This window comes from Typopeltis vanoorti, chromosome 4 (assembly GCF_054136105.1).
Source record: "Typopeltis vanoorti isolate ZY-2024b chromosome 4, IOZ_Tvanoo_1.0, whole genome shotgun sequence".
NCBI classification, from domain to species: domain Eukaryota; kingdom Metazoa; phylum Arthropoda; class Arachnida; order Uropygi; family Thelyphonidae; genus Typopeltis; species Typopeltis vanoorti.
The window spans coordinates 17,768,823-17,791,704 of record NC_143552.1 but is presented as its reverse complement, the minus strand read 5'-3'; the positions used below and the strand labels follow the sequence as shown (position 1 = coordinate 17,791,704).

Genomic DNA, 22,882 nt, shown 5'->3' with positions numbered 1-22,882 from the left:
TGTTTAGTTACATGGATGACTATCGAGACTGCAATTGAAACTATGCATTTATTTCATTGTATTTTAGACAACTGTTATGAGTGAAGATGTATTGATACCAACAATCCCATCAATGGAATTGATGTAACATTCCTTTTTAAAAAAAAAAAAAAATTCAGCTAACGCCTTTTTATTCCCCGTATACGGGGAGTAGGCGAGGCCATTTAGCCCTATCTAACTTTTGGAGACTGAGTGGGCAGTTCAATCTCCACTGGTACCAATCAGAGATAGATGGCCCAAGGCTATCACTAATTAAGCGGTACTCAGTGAAGAGAGACGGCTCACATGTGCCGCCATCTCGTGGTCCCTAACCCTAACACAATATATTTAATGTCTGAAATAATGTGGGTTCTACGGTCGATTTTCTTGAGTTTACAGGACGAAAAACCCGAGTTTCCGGGAGGAAAAACCTGCTTGCCCGTGCCAGAGATCGACTAACTCGGGAACCGGTCGAAAAAAGGCTTAGAAAAATTTCCTCTAGTCGCCGACTAGACTCGAAACCAAGTCTTCCTTCGTGCGGCCAAGCGCGGTGGTTGGCAAACGCCACATCCACCGAGCTACACAGGCTCATTCCTTTTTTAAAATTAGAAAAAAAAAATTAAAAATACAATCTCCTGTTCTCCCAGCATGAAGTGTATCAATCAATAAAGTCCAAGAATTATCAGAAAAGTTCATAATAATATATATATATATATATATATGTAAGCTCACACTTATATATATATACTGTATATATATATATATATACATAAGTGTGCGCTTGTGTTTGTATATCTTTTATACAAGTTTATATGTTTGTTACTAGTTATAATTTAAATAAGATATTTTTATTGCAGTCAGGGCCGGCTGGAGGTTTTGCGAGACCTCGGGAAAAAGTTATTAGTGGGGTCCCAAAATATTTGCAAAAAAGGATTTTTTTTTTATCGAAAAATCATATAATTTTATTAAACATAATTTACAAACATTAAATACATATAGTTATATACTAAAATATTTCCCATATCAATGCATCTCTGAAACATCAAAAATTCTATTATCAAATTTTCTTAGAAATTTGAAACTGCGGGGTACCGCTAAGCACGGGGCCGAAAAACCGACGTCTGAGCTGGCACTGATTGCAATTTCAAAAATGCTGAAACGAAAAATGCAAATTTCTTGATAAATACAGCCTCGTTTCTTTTGCTAAGATAGAAAAATAACAGCAAATCAAACATTTATGTATTTTTTAGTAAAGAACAAAAAGAATTTACTATAAAAAGACTGCCATATTCCTCCTTAAGTATGCCTATATTTTCTTTGCAAGTGCAAGAAGAGGACAAAGAAAATAAATATGGACTGGTTGCATAGTTAATTTGAGTCTTGAAGGAGCTAGTTCCTTGAGGACTCCGAGAAGAGACCAAACATGGTCTTTAGACCATGTTTGGTCTCCTGAGTCAGATATTCGCATTACTTCATCTTTAGCTTACCCACTGTACCAAAAAAAAATAATAATAAAAAAAAAAGTACCATAGGTTTCCAACTTTTTTGTGAGGAAGTTACCATCCCTTTTTTTTTCTCTAAAAACGGTTCCTTTATCGCGTCGTTAACCATCAGCAATGATTTAATTCAAGAAATTAACTTACCTATGTTTAAATAAATGTCATTGATAAAGGTTTCTACAAAACAATATACTGAGAATGACAGTTTAATTTTTTTGAGGGAGGGGATGAACAAATTCAGTGTATGTGTGTTCCATCTGGAGCTCGGCATACTTCCAACTTTTAACTGAAGCTCTTGCCATATGCGCTCCAACATTTCCGAAGAAACTGTAACTACAGCGTGTCTAATTTTGTCATTTAAAAACCTTTTAGTGAAGTCACTTTTGATGAGTACCATTTATCCTTCACACAATCCCATTGAGAAATATCTAAAATTGCAAAGAGTAGGCCACGTGATCGGCTAGTTGGTTGATGCCTTTCAAAAAAAAAAAAATTAAATTCAAAGTAATTAACCCTTATAAGCGATCACCTTAAATCTTGTGTTAAAAAGGGTTGCGTGCTATCTTTGCAAAATCAGGAAAACTTCATTCAGTTTACAATGCAAAATCTAAATAGTGACATGGAATTTGTTTAAGTCGAGCGTTTTGATTTGATGGACATGTCGATTCTGAGATACTTATGAAAAAACACTTCACTTCGGAAAAGTCGTCTCGGGATTCCGTTTAATTTTCCAAAAAGAATGCTGTTATACTGACTAATCACATCTTCAGCACATGATTCTAAATTATATATATATATATATATATAAAGTTCGCTCACATTAATGAAAGATTAACATTTTTTAAAAATCAAATATACAAATATATTTTTTAAAAATCTAACTGTATGCATTACGCTCGTTCCATTCTAATTAATAGGCATTAAATGGCTATAATACAAGAAGAAAAAAAAACTCAGTGGTTTTATGTAAAATTTGAGTCAAACTGTGCAAAGAGAATTTGCATCCAGCTAATCCACTTGATGATTAATGTAATAAGCACTTATATAATCAGTTAACGACAATGTTAATAGTGATATGAACACCAATACGCCTGTGAACGTCTTGAGAAACTATTGAATGTTTCCTTGGGTTATTTTCAACTTGTCCAAAGAAGTCAACTAAATCTACAATTATGTATTAAGCGCTCCCTGGTCCGCTATTTAAGTTGTTCAAAAAAGATTGCAGCATACGCCTTCAAGCTTCATATCGTCCAGTATATCACCTAAACTGATTTACAAACCAGTTTTGAATTCTCTACGATTATATTTGAAAATATAGAAGAGGAAATTCCCTCACCAGAGGCTATATTTTCAAATGAAGCAATATTCCACATTTAGGAAATGTATAAGCAATCAACTGTAGAGTTTACGCATTGAATATCAAGATAACGGATAAGTCACCTAAACTGCTTCATATTTTAGAGAGAATTGGAACCCAGGTTTTTCTAACTATAAGGCAACGCAGAAGTATTAGGCCTATTTTCTTTGCAGAGAAAATGAATATATCGTTCGTTATAGAAGTTAGAAAATTACGTGCAACCACAGTTAATGGGATAACCTGATATCGTTTTACAACTAGATGTGGCGTCCTCTTCAATTTTGGAAACATTTCCTGACAAACTTTGGTTGTCTATTCCTGATGAGTTAAAAAAAAAAAAAAAAGATAATCAAAGAAATAGCACTTTTTATAGGACTCACAGAGATGTCACGTAGACTCGACAATATAAAGGTAAATAAAAACAAAATTCAGATTTACTGCGAGATAAGGCTAAGTTACAGTTACAGTTAAGTTCTTCCGGTAGGTTTAGGCAAAGTAGAATTGTTGAGATATTAGTCATTTATTTTAAAGTGGAGCTTACGTTATTGAGAAGTAACACCTTGTAAAATGCGACTGTGTTCTGCAATTTGCTATTCGCGCTCCTTCAAAAAAAAAAAGGGGGGGGAGGGAGGAAGGGAGAGAGAGAGAGAGAGACAGTGTTTTTTTTTTTTATTATTATTATTCTGATCTTCAGCGGAGTCTCCTTCTGGAAAGTATGATTTTTCATTAAGCAAAACAGGGTAAACATTCAGAAGAATTGACAAACATAGTAAACTGGCTTTATAGACTTATCTGCTTCGACGATAAATAAAAAACAACCAATCAATCTGTGGACTCCACCAAAAGATATGCAGTGAAATCAAACTAGGAAGTGGATCAGTGCAGGTTCCATAACAACGTTTCCGTTTAGTCTAATTTCTCCGCCTAGAATTTTTTACAGAAATATGGCTTGTTCTGTGCCGTGTTTTGACCGCAGGGATATCGCCTGGTAACTTTCGCTCTTTTATATATTACAATAAGGTAACAGCTGATAATGTAATGATATACTAATGTATATCATGATTCAAAAAAAAAAAAAAAAAAACAATGCGCAATGCGGGCTATACTTGTCTACAACTATAACGTGTTGTCATAATTAGCGTGAATGTGCAATTTATGTATCGGCTCACAAGGGAACTAAACTACTTTGAGGAAGTGTGAAATTGAATATTTCCCTATTTTAAAGAGAGAGAGAGAGAGAGAGAAACATCTTAATTACAGCTTTTAGTTTGTCTAAGATAAATAATTATGTAAATTTACTTTGTAATTTTATAAAAACAATTCATAAAAAGTTTGTAAAATATTGTCAATCACATTACTTTCTATCCATTATAGCATAATAAAAGTTTAATATAATAAAATAAAAGCATAATTTGACATTTATTAATTTATGAACGCAGTTCAGTTTCCATTTTAAAACAGCATGAAATTCTTCCATTTTAGAAAAGTATATAAAAAATACATCATATTAGTAGTTCCCAAACTTTCATACTTCGCGCCCCACTAAAATATTTTGCCTCCTCCTTCCAGAACAGGTGCCGATAAATAGATTTATCATAAGAATTAGCTATGAATATACCGTATTTCTTATAATATGAACCCAAATATGAACTTTTCAGAGTTGCTACAACTGTAGGCGCATTTAAAATTTTAAAATATATTTTTCCAATCTCTATCCTTGTGTAAGGGAAAAGGCGACATCTATTTATCAAAATCAGTTTATTCCCGAAAGAAATATTTGCGTTACTATGAACACATTCCCGTGTCCTGAGAGAAATGTAGGTGTGTATTCGCTACTTGCTACTGCCATGTTTTAACTTATAGAAAGCAATGCCCAACGGTAGGCTCTTCTGGAAACAGCGTCTAGCACAAAATCCATTGTGGTTTTCTTGTAGCAAAAAATAAAAGGAATTTGAATCTGTTATAATATTTAATATCACCTAAAAGTGTATTCGAGGTTAAAGTTTTATAAAAACTTCCGATGCTCGACGTTAATATAATTTTTATGTTGATTCGTGGATTGTTTCCATGCTATTCATTATTAATAAAAACTGACATTTTCTCTCTTTCAGGTGGAAGCTCAGGGCTGGGTCGTGCCCTCTCTGTCGAACTGGCTCGAAGAGGCGCCAGAGTAATTGTGGCATGTCGCACAAAAGCTCGAAGGGATTCCACAGCATTTTTCCTGAGGAGTAAAACAGGCAGCTTCAATGTTCGTGTAATGTATATGGATCTCACTAGTCTAGATTCGGTTTGGGAAATGGCCAGAGACCTATCAGAATCGGAGGATAAACTGGATATGATTATCAACAATGCTGGTAAAAACTAATGTTTTTAATTTTTATTGCTTAAAATTTCATAAAAGTTAATTTTCTGTATATTGCTTTACCCAAAACATTGATAAATGATGTACGCCTCAAATGGTTAATTTAAAACGAAATATTTTATTATTTGGAGGAAAATACCCAAGAAGATAAAATACAAGAATGTCCTCTCAATAGAGAGAGAAAGAGAGAGAGAGAGAGATTATTCTACTATTCTATTATTCTACTATATTCTATTATTCTAATAATTCCAGATTATTCTATTGACAGTAAAGTATCTAAAATCATTATTATAATATATTAATATAATATAGTAAATGTTTCAGTAAACATAAAGTTTCTTAAAATATAAATAAATACATCCACTAACTCCTTTTATTCCCCAATGGGAATACGCGAGGCCCTTTATCCCTAACTTTCTAAATACAAGTCAGCCTCATCTTTAGGGTTCATTGGTAGCAAAACTCCCAACGATTTTCATAGGCATACGGGAAGGAGTGTATAGGAGACAGCTGTCGCCACCTCGCGGGCTTTAACCAACACTATGTATTATTGTCTGAAATAGTGTGGATTATACTGATTGTTGATTTTTGATTATTGATTATTATTGATTTTTCTTCAGTTGCGAGGTTAAAAACCCAAATCCAGGTGGAAAAACATTACTCACCTCTGTCAAAGATCGACTAACTCGGGAACCAATTGCAAAAAGGCCTAGAAAACGTTCCTCTTATGTTTTGCAGAACTCAATGACTAAGCGAAAACGTATAGGGATTCCTCAAAGCATATAAATATTTATAACTTGTATTAGATGTAGTTTCTGAAAAAACCTTCAGTAAATGAGGAAAATACTATCTGATGAAACTGCTTGAGAGGCATATTATCGTCTAGGGATGAGACTTACCATTTATTACTGTGCGGTGAAAGCGTTAACATTACCGTAATTATAGTAACTGATAAATTATAATAAATTAATTATCAATTGGTTTATTTGTCGATATGAGTAAGCAGCATAAGTTATTAAAAAAAAAAAAACACAGCAGGAGTAGGTAGAACCACTGTTGACTTTGCCAAAGAACAGATACAATTAAAGGGTGATCATGGATATAATTTCTACATTTGAAAGTGCAGAGGAACTACCTGAGATTGATTTAAACGTGAAAGTTCCCATTTCTCAAAGGTAGGTTATATGGCATCATCTCCAGAATTTAAAAGAAAGAAAAGTAAATACGATCATTCTCACACAGCATTTGGATTCACGTATAAAAGGTGATTGACTACAATGGAGTGTTTACTCAGAGGTTTTGCCTGATAGTAGTATGGCTCCTTCAAACATTAAAAGGCCTTTGGAAACAAAACACCAATATTATCAGAACGTGGCCAATGATTTGTTTTAAAGAAAAGGGAACGACTTAACATCTTAGAAAACGCTGGGTCGATATACGCCTACTGATAATGAAAATGAGTCGTGGGACCATAGCAGGTCTGACTATGTCTAACATGTTGGATTTGCTAAGAAAATAAAAGCAAAAACACACACCCTTTTCTAGCGATAGTTCGAATCGCATTTATAATGAGTGAAGTTTTTATTTTTAAAATTAAATATCAAAGATTTATGCTCTTCAGTTAGATGTGTTGATAGACGTCGAGAAGAACTTTTTTAGCTTATATTTGGACCATTAATTGGAAGAAAAACGAAATTAAAGAAGAATTTTCGAATTGCTTGAAATTAGGACCACACAAGTAGTTTTTTTTAGCATTATGGGGTTATTTGGTTATTTCTTAAGTGCTGATTTAAAAATGACAGGCTGCTTTTTAGTTTGTACTGACAGGATTAGTCACCAAAATGAAATAAGTAGCGCCAAATATAGAAAGCACTCATGCACTGAGAAATGTCAAGAAAGTAAAAGTGTAAGTGTTGTGTTGAATCAAGTATTAAATAGCGCCTGTTAAAGCGGTGAATTTTATAAAGTCTAGCTCTTAGCTCTTTTAATTTAAGACTGCTTCAATACTTTGATAGCTGAACCACTGTTTTAACAGCTTCTGTGAATGACTGATTCAAAGTTAACACATGACTTTCGCGAGGTCAAATATTAAAAAGGCTGTGTGATCTGAGAGAATAAATAATTACGAGTATAGTTCTATAAACCAAAAACTATGACTTTGCAAAATTCTTCCAAACATACACAGGAACATGAAATCATGTTATCCTGCAGATGTATTCTAACTTTTGAACGAGTTTCATTTATTCGCCATTCGATATGCGACACTTATAATAAAATAGGCCAAAAGTGGGGAAAAGTTAAACTTTGGATCCAAAGAACAGAAATAACTGCTTTGATATATTTAACACTTTAATGTGAAAATGAATGAGGCAGACAAGGGGAACGAAGAATACTATTCTAGCCACTAAAACTGATCATCAATAATCACTTGAAAATATTGTTACTCAGATTTGATGACTATTTTCCTTCAAGCCCGGACTCAAAGAAGAAGAAGAAGAAGAAGAAGAAGAAGAAGAAGAAAGGTTTATTTGGGAATTTAGGATCAGTTCACTTTCATAGGTACAACAAATGTTCTATTTATGAATAAAGAAAATATATCGGCGGATCTTTCCTTAAACATAACATTGAAAATTATGAAGAACAATTTATCATTTGATAAAGTTCTTTAAGTAAAAGAGCATTTAGAATCTTATTCTATTATCTTTCGACATACTTATGCGAGAATGCATGTGCATTCTCCAACTCTAACGACACATCGAAGTAAGTTGAATTCAATGCCTACCTTATCTCTTAACAAGCAATTACACCAACCGTTGATAATTTATGTCGTTCGATACAAACTGATATTTTTCATTAAGATCTGTGAATTTAGTGAGTGAATATTTTTATGACATTACCTGATTTCTAAAATAGTTATGTTCTAGAAATAAGCCAACGCACGCACGTACCACACACACACACACACACACACACACACACACACACACACACACACACACACACACACACACACACACACACACACACACACACACACACACACACACACACACACACACACACACACACACAGAGAGAGAGAGAGAGAGAGAGAGAGAGAGAGAAACATTTATGATGATCTACCCTGTTTTAAAACATCCAAAACTGAATGCGATTATTTGAAATGTTATAAAATGTTAAATGCAAAACCATTATTTGAAACACCATGTTGCTAAGAATAAGCACCGTTCCAATAGCAATAAATTATTTTGCTAAAAAATGTATAATATGACTTTTTTTGGATCATAAATATGTCTAATTTAAAAAACTTTTTCTGCTCAGAAGAGGAAAGCAAGCTGTAACAGAACATTTTAATTCGTAATTATTTGGTCATCTACTCATGCACGATATTCGCCTTTTGTTTTTAACTATTATATCTTCACCAGCAGTTTTTATGTTGTTGAGTTATTTCTTCGTGTCATATTTTCTACAAAATTTTTCGATTTCATTTCCATCTTTTTTGCTAATTAAGGAGGTGCAATTCCCAAAATTCATAGGCATCTATTAGACTAATTTTTACCATGTATTTGTCTGTACGTGTGCGTGGATACAAATGTTATTCCTAGCTCTGGTTCGAAGGATATTGTAGAAATTCAGTATTTCTAATCCTTATAAGAATTTGTCGAGTCATCTCAATTTCATATCAATTGCACAGTTGACAACACTGTTCCAAATTATACACAGCAGTCATTCCATCTTGGTTGGATATAATTTAAAGAAATACCAAAATTTCAGATAGGAATATTTGCTTTATTGTTGTTTCCTATAGTGACACAAAATTCGATTTTGTTTACAATCAGACCATTATTAGAAATATGACAAAGCGCTTCAGTCAGATGGCAAGATATCTGTCCCGGATCAATAAAAGTTAACGAAATTTAGTATAACGACTACAATTTGTAGTACAACTCAGTTTCTGCTCCAAGAGGACCGCATTATTTGTTGGAGAAAATTAAAAACCAAAAGCGTTTATGTCCTACTTATTAAATCAACAAGAAGGAATTGATTGAAGGCTATCGCAAAAGAGAGTGTATATACCAGAAGAAAAATATGCCCATTTAAGTGCGCGTGTTTAATAGACACAATACAACTCTTGATAACTTTGTTTGCTTCTGATTAATTTCAAGCAACAACAACAGATACTAAAACAAACCCAAATTGAGATGACTGGTATTTTTGTAGAACTTCGGAATACCAAGTTTCGTTCAAGTACATCGTCATAGTAGAATTCGCATCGTTCTGAAGATAACCGAAACCAAAAATTGAAAAGAGCAACATATTTTAGTGGACATTCTAAATTCTGAATTATATTCAATTCCATTCGCCAAGAGCGAAGTTAACTTCCCCCTCTCTTTTTTTTTTAATTTTTATTTTTAACGATTTCGTAAACGTTTAGGCAAATTTTCGACTGCATAAAATGCACAGGAATTTATCGAATTAGAATCGAGGAATAACATGCCTAATTTAGAGGGACGAGCTCAACAAATCTAGTAGATGTTTACAGATTTTACGAAACTCCCTAAAAACGTTTCGTGTCCAATTGTTTTGATAATGTCTCGCTATACAAATAATGCTATTACAAAACTCCCGTATTTTGCTATTGTCTACTATCGTTCCTATACTTTGTTCTTCTTGTTGTTTCCGGTAATAAATTTTACTTCGAAAGTATAGTTTTACGTAAGAAAATTGTTATTCGAGAAGACTTGAAACATAGAGAAAACAATTATTATGTCAACTTAAAAGGAAAACATTTATGGGAAGAAAATGGATTAATGCTAAAACTATTACAGGAGAACCTGCCCGCTAGGTTAGATTACCATGGAACATCCAATCATTCAGCGGAACTGTGTAAACTGAGAAGCAGACTTTTTCAACTTGTTCATCTTGTCTTGTCTCTGGCGACTGCTATATTTAGGGAACAGTTCGCTGCAGAGAGTGGAAAGCCTTCTACTTAACGGCAAACAGACGAGTACGGAGGAGTGTGAACTATGCGCGTGGCTCTTCAGTATATCTTTTCCCGCCCACACCATACTCTGGAACGTCAGACCATGAGTGATATTGCCTGCCAAAAATAGACCAACCGTATTTCTACTGTTTATAGCAGTAGGATAACATGGAAGGTTCCATTAACCACTTACAGCGGGGGTTAGCGACTTATCTGAGAATGCCAGACAAATTGTTACGCTAAAAAACACTAATTCATACTAATGTTCAATCTTCATATTTTATTGTTAAAATATAATTATTAAATTTGAAATAAAATTAATAATAAAATATGCAAATGAAAATATCCGAGGAAAGAATTTGTTAAATAACAATGCACAGCAAATTAAATATTTTGAAAATTTTCATTTTCAAATAGGACATTGAAAAATTAAATTTGAAATGACTGGAATTCAAGGTAGATCTGAATGTGAGACTGAATAATTTTACTATATATTGGGCGATTCGCATAGAACCGAAAACAAAGTTTTCGTTCCAAATCGCAAGCGAATGAATAGAAACTTACCGGAGTTTCAGAAGATTTACGTTACCTTGAATGGCTCTGAAGTACTCGGCAATTCACAAGTACTTTGAAACGAAACCGTGCCGCCCTTTCTGGTCGGTAACAAATGAATTACTCTGCCCTAGTCCCATGAAAAATAATTGCAGAATATGGAATCATTTATTATACAAGTGTACAAACGTATGTAGAAACATGACGTATCGTTCAGGGCACCTTCACTGGTTGCAAGGAATCGAGTTTGCGGATGCTACTACTTGCGTCTATTGGATAATTAAATTCCTCTCAAAATAATCAGACTAAAATTATTTAGACGGTTATTTACGAAGTTCCAGAAAATACTTCATATCATTTTTAAGAAAATTCCCTCCCCCCAAATAAAGATAGAAAATTGTTCCCTCGTCATGTAATGTAGAAATGGTTTAAGAAAACAGTCATAGATAAGTGTTTCGTAACAGCATTTATGTACAGTGACGATGAAGACATTCTTATCACACCAAGTGAACCTCCAGCCATTTTTAGATCACTTGCAGCACGTATTATATTATTTTTGTTCGTCCGTATGTACACACTTTGATCTTCAGCTGTGCTAACTGATTTTATGGAAATCGGATGTTTGGAATTCTCACTAAAATAGGTAGCGAGCGATCTTAATTTTGGTTTCAATCGAATCACTTTTGTGACAAAATTTATTTCTCAAAACGTTTCAAAATTATACAAAGCAATAACTTTCGTTCTCGCTGGATAGAATTTAATAAAAATTCGGTATTCATATCTCTTTATGCTAAAAAAAAAAAAAAAAAAAAAGAAGAAAAAGCGAAATGCTAAAAATTCAGCGAGGCATCTTAATTTTGGTTTCAATCGGATTATTTTTAGTAGCAAAATTCAGAGAAATTTACTAGAATTACGTCTACAGTAGGTAACTCCATATCTCTATAAAAAAATTCTATTGCTTCCCTCTTGATAGCTTCAATACTGTACATCTAGAGTTAATTTTGTTTAATTTTGCAAAAATTGCATGACTGAAACCAGTAATGAGATGAGACCAATTTCAATACTCATCATAATCATAAATTCCATTCAGTTTTGCTAGTAGCTAAAGCAGAATTGTTACTATCTTTTTGAATCATTTAGCCCAATTTTGTTAATAAATTGTTTTTGAAAACAAAATTGTCCAGTAAAAAAAAAAAAAAAAAAAATCCACTCAAATCCCAACTCCCATCTGTCAAGACTCCAATATTATGGGATCATATATTTCACTCTTCTAAGTCACTTCAGACTGCAGCAAACCATTTGGATGTTCGTCATTCTTTTTTTTTTTTACTAATCGTTCCTTTCCCATTCTGTTTAAGTGACTGTACTACCTTAGATTGGCCGTGTTCACACGTTTCTGAATACTAAGAATGCCAAGTCAGCAAGTAGGATTCTGCCATCGACACTTCCCGAATTTTTCTCTGAACTTACTTATCTATGATCTCCAGTCGTTGATCAACTATTTTATTATTATCACATCTCACAGATCCATACGTTAAAATGGTTTGGATAATATCAAATATATCTTATGTATTTTATTATAATTGTTTAAAAAAGAAAATCTGCAAAAATATGATTGAAATTAAAACTCCACCTTTTCCTTTAAATATATACATCACATGTGTTTTTTAGGTGTTCTCTGCCCTCGTGACTGGACTGCGGATGGAATTGACATGATTATGGGAGTTAACTACGTCGGCCATTTCTTTTTGGTTAATCTCCTATTAGATAAATTACGACAAGCCAAGGAAGTTCCTACTAGAATAATTAATATTGCCTGTGGAAGTTTCAGGGGAGGCAACATTAACGAATTACATGACTTGGAAGGAAAGACCACCGGCAGCTGGTACAGTTGGAGGCAAACATATCGTAATAGCAAACTAGCTCTCTACTTGTTTACTAAAGAGCTTGCTTCCAGGTTCCGAACTGACAATATTGTGGCTGTATGTGTTGACCCAGGTCAGTATTCTATTTTTATTATTTGGCAGTGTCATGCTTTATTATGTTAATATATTCGTATTTTCGAATAATAAAATTTTTAAAAATAGTACTCTATGATATTGAAATTTTGGTAACGTTGAGTCAATTGTAACAATTGTCATCACATCCTCGCATCACATGATGCGAGGATGTGATGACGTATATGTACAACTGTCCCATGAGATTGCTTCTTTCTATCATGAAGCGTAAGAGCAGGCAAAAGTATAGCAACCACCCTGAGTAGTATTACATTTGATTTTGCACTTATGTAATTTATCATTTGCTTTATCTAAAACAGTGTACACTTAAATTTACTTTGTAGAGGACTTTTGATATAGTTGCTCATTTGTTGCACAAAGATCAGACTGCATGATTTTGATCGCCCTTCGAAAAAATTGCAGTCGCATGGTGTATGAACACTACATACTCATTTTGAAACGTGTGTGGCAGTGCCAAAATCTCCCATGAAGCAGTTTTGCTTCTCTGGTCAAGAAATTGTACTCTGAATATAAACTAAGAGCCCAGGTTCAATAAAAATACGAAGACAAGAGAAACGATAAAGTGATTTTTGAAAATTTGGAGAAGAAGGGATAAGAGATGAATCTTCCAGAGGGCTCTAGATTTATCACTCTCTCCTATGGGATATCGGATCACACGAACCTTGTTGGAATCGTTTCGGACTATAATGTAGTTCGGGCAGTCAAGACAGACAGTGGTATTAGAGAAAATGCAATTAAAATGAAGAGGTGTGCAATGAAATAATCCAGTGTCCTGGCCTTGAGAGAACATCCACATATCATAATATACCACATATTGTTACTCTCAGATTTGGTCGCTAATGGCAAACATAATAAGGAAACAATAATTTCGACAATAATTTCATGGTATTTATCATGATAATACCATGGTATTATGATGTGTATCACAATAGTAAAGTTACATTCTGTTGAAATAAGTGTAATTTGGATTCCTACCCCATCTACGAATAAATATACTAACATCTATTATTCACATATGACTTCTACTACTGTATTATCCTTAAATATTTTATATACCTGGAAGTCAGTTGGATATTGCATGCTGTCAACACACACACGGAGAATTTATGGACTTTTAAAGAAGTATTACTTATGCACAAGAGTAACTTCAATAAAGTTGTAGAGGATACTCTTGTGTCAGAAGCAGATGCAATTGTTTAAATAAAGTGCTTACTTCGCTTATAAGATCTACCAAACTGATGTATGTGATATTGTCACCGTCCTACCACTACATTGGATGAAGAGACAGAGGTGCACGAGAGGGAGGCTTTAGAGCAGTTACTTAACCTGGATAGTAATTCGGCAATAGGGGCAGTGTATACTAAAGAAATGTTTAATCGAACTGACTGGGTTCCTTGACATGTTTGTATATTTTGAGTGGCAGCTTAGGAAATATCTCATAGGAATCGAAAGAATGTATGATAGGCCTGTTGTACATGGATGGTACAAAGACTGATGTGTCTAACTATCGGCCAATCAGTATCTCTGGAGTAGTGGTGGTGGTTGTGGTGGAGACTTTAGAGCAGTTGATAAGAATTAGCATACAGACAAGCTCTACTTTGCAATTCTTATTCTCTTAAAACAGAAAATAAGCCTACTTAAACATATACTTAAAATTAATTACCTACTTTAAAAAAAAAATATATATATATATATATATATATATATATATATATATATATATATAAAGTCGCTTTTGCAAAGAACAGCATGGATTTACGGAGAAAAGTCATGTCTGAGCAATTTGCTCATATTCAATAATGTTTCAGCTGAGTTGGATAATAGAAATGGCTACACTTTGATGCTGATGGGCGGCTTTATAGGATCTTATGTACCAAAAACAAGAAAAGAAACTGGCTGAGAGGCGAATAATTGTTGCTTGAGATTCCATCTTACTTAACATGTTAGAAAACGTCTGATGCAAGATGTTGGTGTTTTTCGACATGCAGTATTCTTAGCACACTTTTAGATCTACCAAAAGTCGCTAAAAGATGATAGATTTTGCAGCCGTGAATAAAAATCCAGTGATGTGATTTTATCAGTGCCACCTTTAGAAAAATATCATTTTATAATCGGTAGTAATTCGTTGCTGATTTTTATTACTTCAAAAACAATTTGACTTTTTTTTCCATTTTGTAATAGTGTTTACAAAAATCTGTAATCAGAACAATGGAGATCCATCCACACTTTCTGTTAGTAGTGATTATGTATATATATATATATATCTTTATAAACATTAAAGGACCCTTTATTAAAATTTCAACCAGATGGAGATATTGTAATATTCTCTTAAAGTATTGTGGAATGCATATGAAGTACTTCTTTTTATGGGATCATTGTTTATGGTACACAGCGTATACCATAAGCGATATTCTCTTTAAACAGAAAATAAACCTACTTAAATGTATTGCTGAAAGGAGGAAGTTGTTTTCCTGTTAGATAGTTTTTCTGTGCATACTTTTATCTATAACATTTGAAATTCTAGTAGTCTTGTTTGAATCCAATGGAAATCTGGAAGTCATAAGGAAGGATTAGGGAACAGAAACTAATAAACTTAGCCAAAATAGTATGAATGTCACGAATTTAGAGCGATGTGAGAAGCTGCTAAGGAAACCAATGATTGTAGGGCTCTGTGCTAGGAAATTTCTAGTCAGCATGCATTTGCAGTTCAGCTCCATTCCTTCTATTTCTGTTTCTCTAGGCAGAGCCGCCTGTCGGTGTCGAGGATTCCCTTTGGTTAGAATGATCCAAGTGCAGCTGCCCTCTAGAAAGCAAAGAACTTTTATAAGGACTTTTCAACTGAAGGTGAGCTAGCTGGTCTCGCAGAAAGTGACAGGGCTTCCTCTCTCGGAATCTCAAGTTTCTTCATATCACATTACATGCAAACCGGCCTAAAAGCTTTAGTTGTCGGTAATACAAAACAACCCATCAACGTATCTTAATTTCCAGTTAATAACTTCTAGCTGTTCAAATAAATAAACATCAGTAGGTTCTTTCCGTCTTTTTAATCTCTTGCCCATATACGAAACTATTGAAACGTTATGGAACGCGTGAGGTTTTTTTTTTTTTTTTTTTTCGGGGGGGGGTAGTATAAAAATATAAGCAAAAAAAACCCAGTTCTAGCGTTATTCATAGGTAGGAGCGCGTTTTGAGTCAATATTTCATCCTCTCTCTCTCTCTCTCTCTCTCTCTCTCTCTCTCTCTCTCTCTCTCTCTCTCTCTCTCTCTCTCACTTCTACAATTCAAGTAATGATCAAATGATCACAGGCTTTTGGGAATTAGCATCGATTGTCAGAGGAGTGGCACCGGTTTTGAATTCCAAAGAAATTTAAAGGTTTTGTTGTCTAGAATTAGCTGAAGCATCTAAGACTATGCGGCGCCAGTGCATTATCTCTGTAAACTGCGTGTGTTGTTCTGGGATGAGGTTTTCCCTCCCGGAAGGTCAGGCTTTTCATCTTACAAACCGGGCGAAACCGGACGCATACGCAATTAAGAGACATAATATCATACACTAGCCTCATAGCCTTAATTACTTTGGCTGTAAATCAAGAACAACTATTTTTCGGGATTGGTTTCTGGGAAGGAACCCTTCATCTCCGTAATGAGACCATCTAACTCACTTTCATATTTAAAAAATAAATAAATAAATAAATAATAAAAAACTTAAAAGTTCTTTCTCGTCACTAGGTTTTCGAAATAGATCCGAACCAAAAAGCAACCTACAGAAGATTCTATAAAAAATCTCGTTGTAAAACTTCATTAAGGGCCAACTCTTCACGATGCAGCATTGAGACCCTTAATGGTAGCTTCGTTGGAGAAATGAAGCAAGCACAAACGCTGAAACTTTTTTTTCACATATGTTGTTTAATTGTAGCTTGAAAAAAAAAAATATATCAAAGAATTTCTATATAGCAAGACAAATTATACTTAAATACCGAACTTGAAATGATGTAACTAATCGGTTAATTGGCAAAAGACTAATTCAACATTATTAAATTTCTAATTTTAGGGTTGATCAATTCTGGCCTCTACAAACACTTAAAAGGTCCAATGGGCAAACTCTCCCAAGCCTGTGCCAAGGTTCTCTACAGAATTCCCGATGAAGGGATGCAGACAGTCCTTCATTGCATTCTCTCCAAAGAAGTGGCCAATGAAAGCGGGAAATTCTTCCGAGATTGCAGGATTGTGGATATACGACATCCGGAATGGACTGAAGAAGCAATGAAGACTCTGTGGAATAACAGCGAAGAGCTCATCACTAACAAAGGCCTGAGCTTTTCTCTGAAGGACGAAGAGGAAGAGGAAGAAGAGCCCGAAGAGTAAAAGCTGCATCTTGTGCTTTCATCTTACTGGCAAGAATGTCGCTTCATCATCAGTAAATGTCTACATATAGTATGAAAGATGCTGTGAGACAAGCGTTTGTTTCTATTTACGCAGATTTTGAAATATAAATTCACATATAACACATGAACAAAATGAGAGCTTAATTTGGTGCGGTTCAGACAACTAATCCGAAATTCGGTTATTAAACTATATTGTTAATTAGTGATTTATATTATATCTAATTTCATTTATAATTATTTACATATGTGCGAAATATGCTGAATTATGCAATCCTATTTCGACTTCAAATGAAAACTTCTACGAACGATATAAGAAAGTAACCGAATATCTAACTTCTTTAACATATAAAATTTAGTTAAGACTTGATATGGCAGAATTTATAAGCATGATTTATAAATGCACTTAGCTGTTAATAGGCGATGGGCAAAACATAAATATATATTAAAGACTGCATAAAAGCATTAAATGACTAAATTAAATTAATGATGAGTTAGTCACATATTTGGGAAATCCAAACACTTGATAAGTGCTTTTATAACGTAACGATGAAAAAACTGAACTAGTCTTATATTTAGAAACTGCGATTATTATTGAAGTTGACATAGTTACTTTTGTAGGATGTAGAACAATTAATAGTGCCATTTAAATAAGAATAGTATTCTTCGTTTTGTTCTTCAGCGTATTGTATTTATTTATGCTATATTATATTTTCAGAGTTATGAGAAACAAGCTCATAACTCAAAATATAATACAGCATAAATAAAAATGCCGTTAGTGTGAATGAACACACATATATACAGTAGTCTTTAACATTTATTATAAGCTGTCCTTGCGAGTTCTACTCTAGGTTATTGCTTTTGTTTTATAGTAAACAGCGTGCGTTTATTTCTACTGCAGTAGTCACTACTTTTGGAACTAACCAAGAAAGCTTAAAGTCAATGCGCGAATGGGAAACGTACAACACACATTCCCAATTTTGTTTTCTTTACATCTTTTCTCTTTTCGTAGCGTAACATAAAATAAAATATATATTATTAAAAGTATAACAAGAGTATAAAAGGCACTAATGTTATGAAGTAATGCTGGTCTAACTTGATTTGTAGTCTATACAGAATATATGATTCTGGCCACAGATGTAAAAGGTTTCCTTTCTAAAACTGTTTTGTGAACTTTTGATTCACACACGTTGTTAATTAACATAACGTTATGACACGCAGCATAATATTCTGAAAAACTTATATGATATACTTGCTTACTTTAATGTCCTTGTGAATAATGACGACTTTCCAACCCAAAGTTATATCAATGCCTTGCTTATTGGCGAGTCGAAATTATTTGGGAAAAGGAAAACAATTGAAACGCATAGTTTTTTATGATATCTCCAGATAAATTTCTTTCTGATTTTTGGAGCCAACCTGTGGATCTTAATAAATGTAACATGAATTGCATCAGTAGCGCACTCAGGATTTAGTGTGTGTGTGTGAGGGGGGGGGGGGAGGACGAGTTGAGTAGACGATTTGAGAATACATACTACGCATCGCATATGACCTATGACTGAGCATCTGCAATGATCGCTAATTCATAAGTAGTATAGAAATAGAAGACACGACACAACATAAATTTAAAAAAAAAAAAAATAATAATTTTAATTAGGAAAAGATTTTTGGAAATTTTTCTAGTGTTTTTTTCCTTTATCTTTGGTGGAACCAGGATCCCCCCACCCCCTTTGGCTGCGCCACTGAATTGCATACAATATCCACACTACCATATTCTGAAATCATAATACTATATATATATATATATATATATATATATATATATAAGAATAACGATCAGGCAAGCTTTCTATAATATGAAATTTTTAATTTTTTTTTAATTTAAAAATTTTTGATATTACTGACACTTTTCATTCACATTTTAATTTTTAAAGAATTAACATTTAAAAATTTTAAATCATTTTTTACTAACCATTGTGGTTTAAGTATGTTCATCAACTTCCATGTGTGAATTTTTAAGTTAAAAATACTGAGTTTTGAGAAATTTCGTGATGAGAAACAAGCTAAAATATTCATGTTTTAAATAATGTAATTGACAAAGGTGATTATTCTTAAAATCATTATATTATTTGAGATGCGTGATGTTTTAATATTACAACATCACAATATTGTAATATTAAATTTTCTATATTACAATAGTTAGTCCTGAAATGTATTGATTTTTTAATATATTTCAGGACTATTTTGCCGGAAATAATACATTTCAGGCAAATCGTTTTACGTAAATAAAATACTTGTTAGGTACGATAATTATTGGTAAAAATATTTAATAAAAAGAGATCACAATAAAATGTTTCTAAGATTTGCATAAGGTTGGGAGCCGGTGAATAAAGTTTGGAAATCACTGCCTTAAACATTGAAAATAATATACCTAAATATACCTCCTAGATGGAAGCATGTAATGTTTTATTATTTCATTTCTTCTGCACTTCATTTAAAACTGAAATAGCTTTTTAAAGGGTCACAAATTAGAAGGATAACACATACATATTTCTTGGTTTATTATATAGTTTTTTAAATCTGTGTACTTGTTTCATATCATTTCCGTCTGTCATTCATTGTTCTGATTTGTTTTATATACATAGTAATAATGATAATAATCCATGGTACTTAAAGGCCCAATATTTACTTTAACTATATATAATTTTTTTTAAAATAAGGTGTTAGTCACATACCTAAATGCATATCGTTGTATGTAAATTAGTATATTTGAAGGTAAAGCAACTGCTGCCATCTCGTGGCCCTAAAACATAAGACTCCAGTCGAAGAAAGGCTTAGAAAAATGACCTTCAATTGGCGAATAGAATGGAACTTAAAACTCTTTCTTCAGGGGAATCTAGTGCTATAGAACACTATATTTAAGATGGTATGAGAATTAAAGTGCAAATGTTTGGCCATTACGCATTTTAAGATTTGAAGTTAATCTTTTAACAATCTCATACAGCTGCAGTAATTCATGAAACACGTACGAAAAAGGTAAAGTACTGACGAGATGGTAAATCCGTGAAAATTGCGAGTTAGGCAATTTGTGTCGTCCATAGCTCTTCTTCCTGACATAATACCGCGTACATTTCATGAACAGAACAGATATCTGCTAGATGCATGCTTTGTTTTACTGTTTGGTATACTGGGCTGAATCTATGCTTCTAATAGCCAGTATACTGTATATCCACGATGTTTTTTTAATATATTTTATAGTTTTTTTTTATCTATAAAGCAAACAAGAGTACATTCTAGATTGAAAAAATTCATTTTAATTATATTGTTGCGTTCATTAGGAGTCTTGTCAATGTGATTCCATTAGTAACCATTTAAAAACAGCCACTATTACAAGTTCCTGTAGTTCACGCTGTGAAGAAGAGGAAGAAGCAATCTGTAATATTCATCATTTATTCCCCTGCTAATTGTATAATAATGGTGGCATCATTGTGGATAACTTTGTCAACAACTGGACTTCGAAGAAGTGAGCAAGACTCTGGAAAGAATTCAGAGGCAGATAGCTAACTAATATATAGTCTGAATTTTGGTTATGAGTAAATACCAGATATATTCTCAAACGAACGAAGGACAAAAAGCCATTCGTGGAAATAGAAAATAGTAGTATAGAAATTAAAAACAAAAATAATATAAAGGTGTGTTGAGAAATAGAAGAGTAGTTTTTTTTTTTTTTTTTTCGCATGTCAAGTCATAGGTAGGTGGAATATGTAGCCGGATAAAGTGATGAGTGCCCACATGGCAAATTAATTTAAGGCAAGATATGACTGAATAATGTGCTCGTTAGAACATTTCTTTTTCTAGCTATCTACCCATGAGGTGTAGACTCCATGAGGTATTTATCATTTAAAAAGAATGCTAATAATACTATGGTCTCCAGTCCCCAGAAGATTCATTATTATAGTGACGTGGAGTACATGCGACCAATACAAACTCACACACTCATCAAGTCAGTCACGTATGCAAGTTTCATATAGAGTTGACTGGTTTTACCCTCTCTGAACTCTGGTTTTTCATCTAGCAAAAATAAGCAAATCAAGAAAAACCAAATTAAGACAAATACACTGGCCGAAAAGTTGTTTCGGCCATAATTCAAAACAACTTAACACAACACATGCGAGAACACATTTTTCAGGTTCCCTGTTTAAATGACTTCACAGAGTAGAAACAGACTGTACTCCAGGTTGCTATACGACAGTGTTAAACAATACAGTAACGAGGGTATGAAACGCCTGTGGCAAGTGTCCAACTTGCGTTCCCCCCAACCCAAAAATGACAAAACAATTTAAAAATTTAAATCTAACAAGTTAAATTTTACTAAATGCAATATGTTAAATACTTACTATTAACCCCATCAAAATGAGTTGCAGTGTGTTGCAGAATTTGCGTGTCTAAAGCGGTGTATTGCCGAAATTTAAAAATACAATATAAAATAGCGGACTTTTATATCTATTTATTTATTTTTATTTTATACATTTTTTACGTTTTGCGCCTCAAACCTAGTTGCGCCCGTGGCAGGCGCCTCTTTTGCCACGCCCTCGTTACGGCACTGGTGTTAAACCTTATCTCTATTTTTCTTGTAATCCCAGGGAAAGTGAAGAGATCATTCGCGAAAAATGCACAGTATGAAATTAATTAACACAATGAACAAGTAAAAAATGTGATGGATAAATACTAGCACATAAATAAAATTACGGATTTCTGCATGGAAAACAAAAATCTCTTACCCACCAACAATACATACTGATGTACTATTAATTTACAACCTTTTGTGGGTAGGAGTCCCATAAAAAATAAATAAACAAGCTGCACTATACCATTTGAATTCGATTTGAATAACTCAGATTCCTACCTTGATAACAACCGACTGAATCTACCAGAGATGATATAAGGTTGTTATAAAATTAAGAAATAAAATTACATTGGAGATTAAGAATAATGTTTAGACAAATGTGTCCACTGTAATGCTTCAAAGCATGTAGCAATATTAGAAATTTATTTAATGCTTAATGATTATTTTTAGTCTTTATCGAACTTTTGTACTTGTAATCTGTTGTAGAATGATTTTCAACAAATAAAACTCCATTTTTATTAGTCACTGCTAATTCTGAATCTGTTTTGTTTTTTGTTTTTTTTTCTGATCTGACCATTTGCCATATAGCATAAGAAAAGAGTATACTTTAAAAAATGTGAAAATCATATAAACTAACATCGAAACACAGAAAATGAGAAAAAATGTGCATTCTCATTCCAAGACAAAAATATTATTTCAAAAAAAAAAAAAACGAGACGGGAACCTGGAATAGGATTTAACATTGAATGAAAAAAAGTATTATTAATTTTCTTTCCTGTGCATGTCAAATACGAATGAATTTCGGCAATATTCGTGAATACTGATATAATTCCTAAGATTTAGATAAGACAGTGTGTCCATTCCCACTGCAGTCAGTGTTTCTTGGTTGTATCAGGGAAGATGTTCCTCAACAATCCGTTATCAGCGAAGTCCATTATATTTGAGATATGTTGAAATCGGTGGCGGCTCGTGGCTTGAAATCGTGGGGTGCTGTAAGTACAGTGTTTGGATAAAATATCAAAATTATGGTAAAAATTAAAAAAAAAAAATTAAACATGAAAAAATATTGTTTATTATCGATAAAAT

At 33.3% G+C, this 22,882-nt stretch overlaps 1 protein-coding gene across 1 annotated transcript in view; it reads left to right on the top strand.

The window, feature by feature from the left end:
- Positions 1 to 22,328, top strand: part of LOC150107133 (retinol dehydrogenase 11-like) — a 46,759-nt gene extending 24,431 nt beyond the window's left edge. Inside the window, exons 2-4 of the mRNA XM_090391657.1 lie at positions 4,986 to 5,228; positions 12,444 to 12,770; positions 16,839 to 22,328. Coding sequence (XP_090247783.1) covers positions 4,986 to 5,228; positions 12,444 to 12,770; positions 16,839 to 17,152 — 884 coding nt within the window. The 3' untranslated portion in view covers positions 17,153 to 22,328. The remainder of the gene's footprint in view (positions 1 to 4,985; positions 5,229 to 12,443; positions 12,771 to 16,838) is intronic.
- The last annotated feature ends 554 nt before the right edge of the window (positions 22,329 to 22,882 follow it).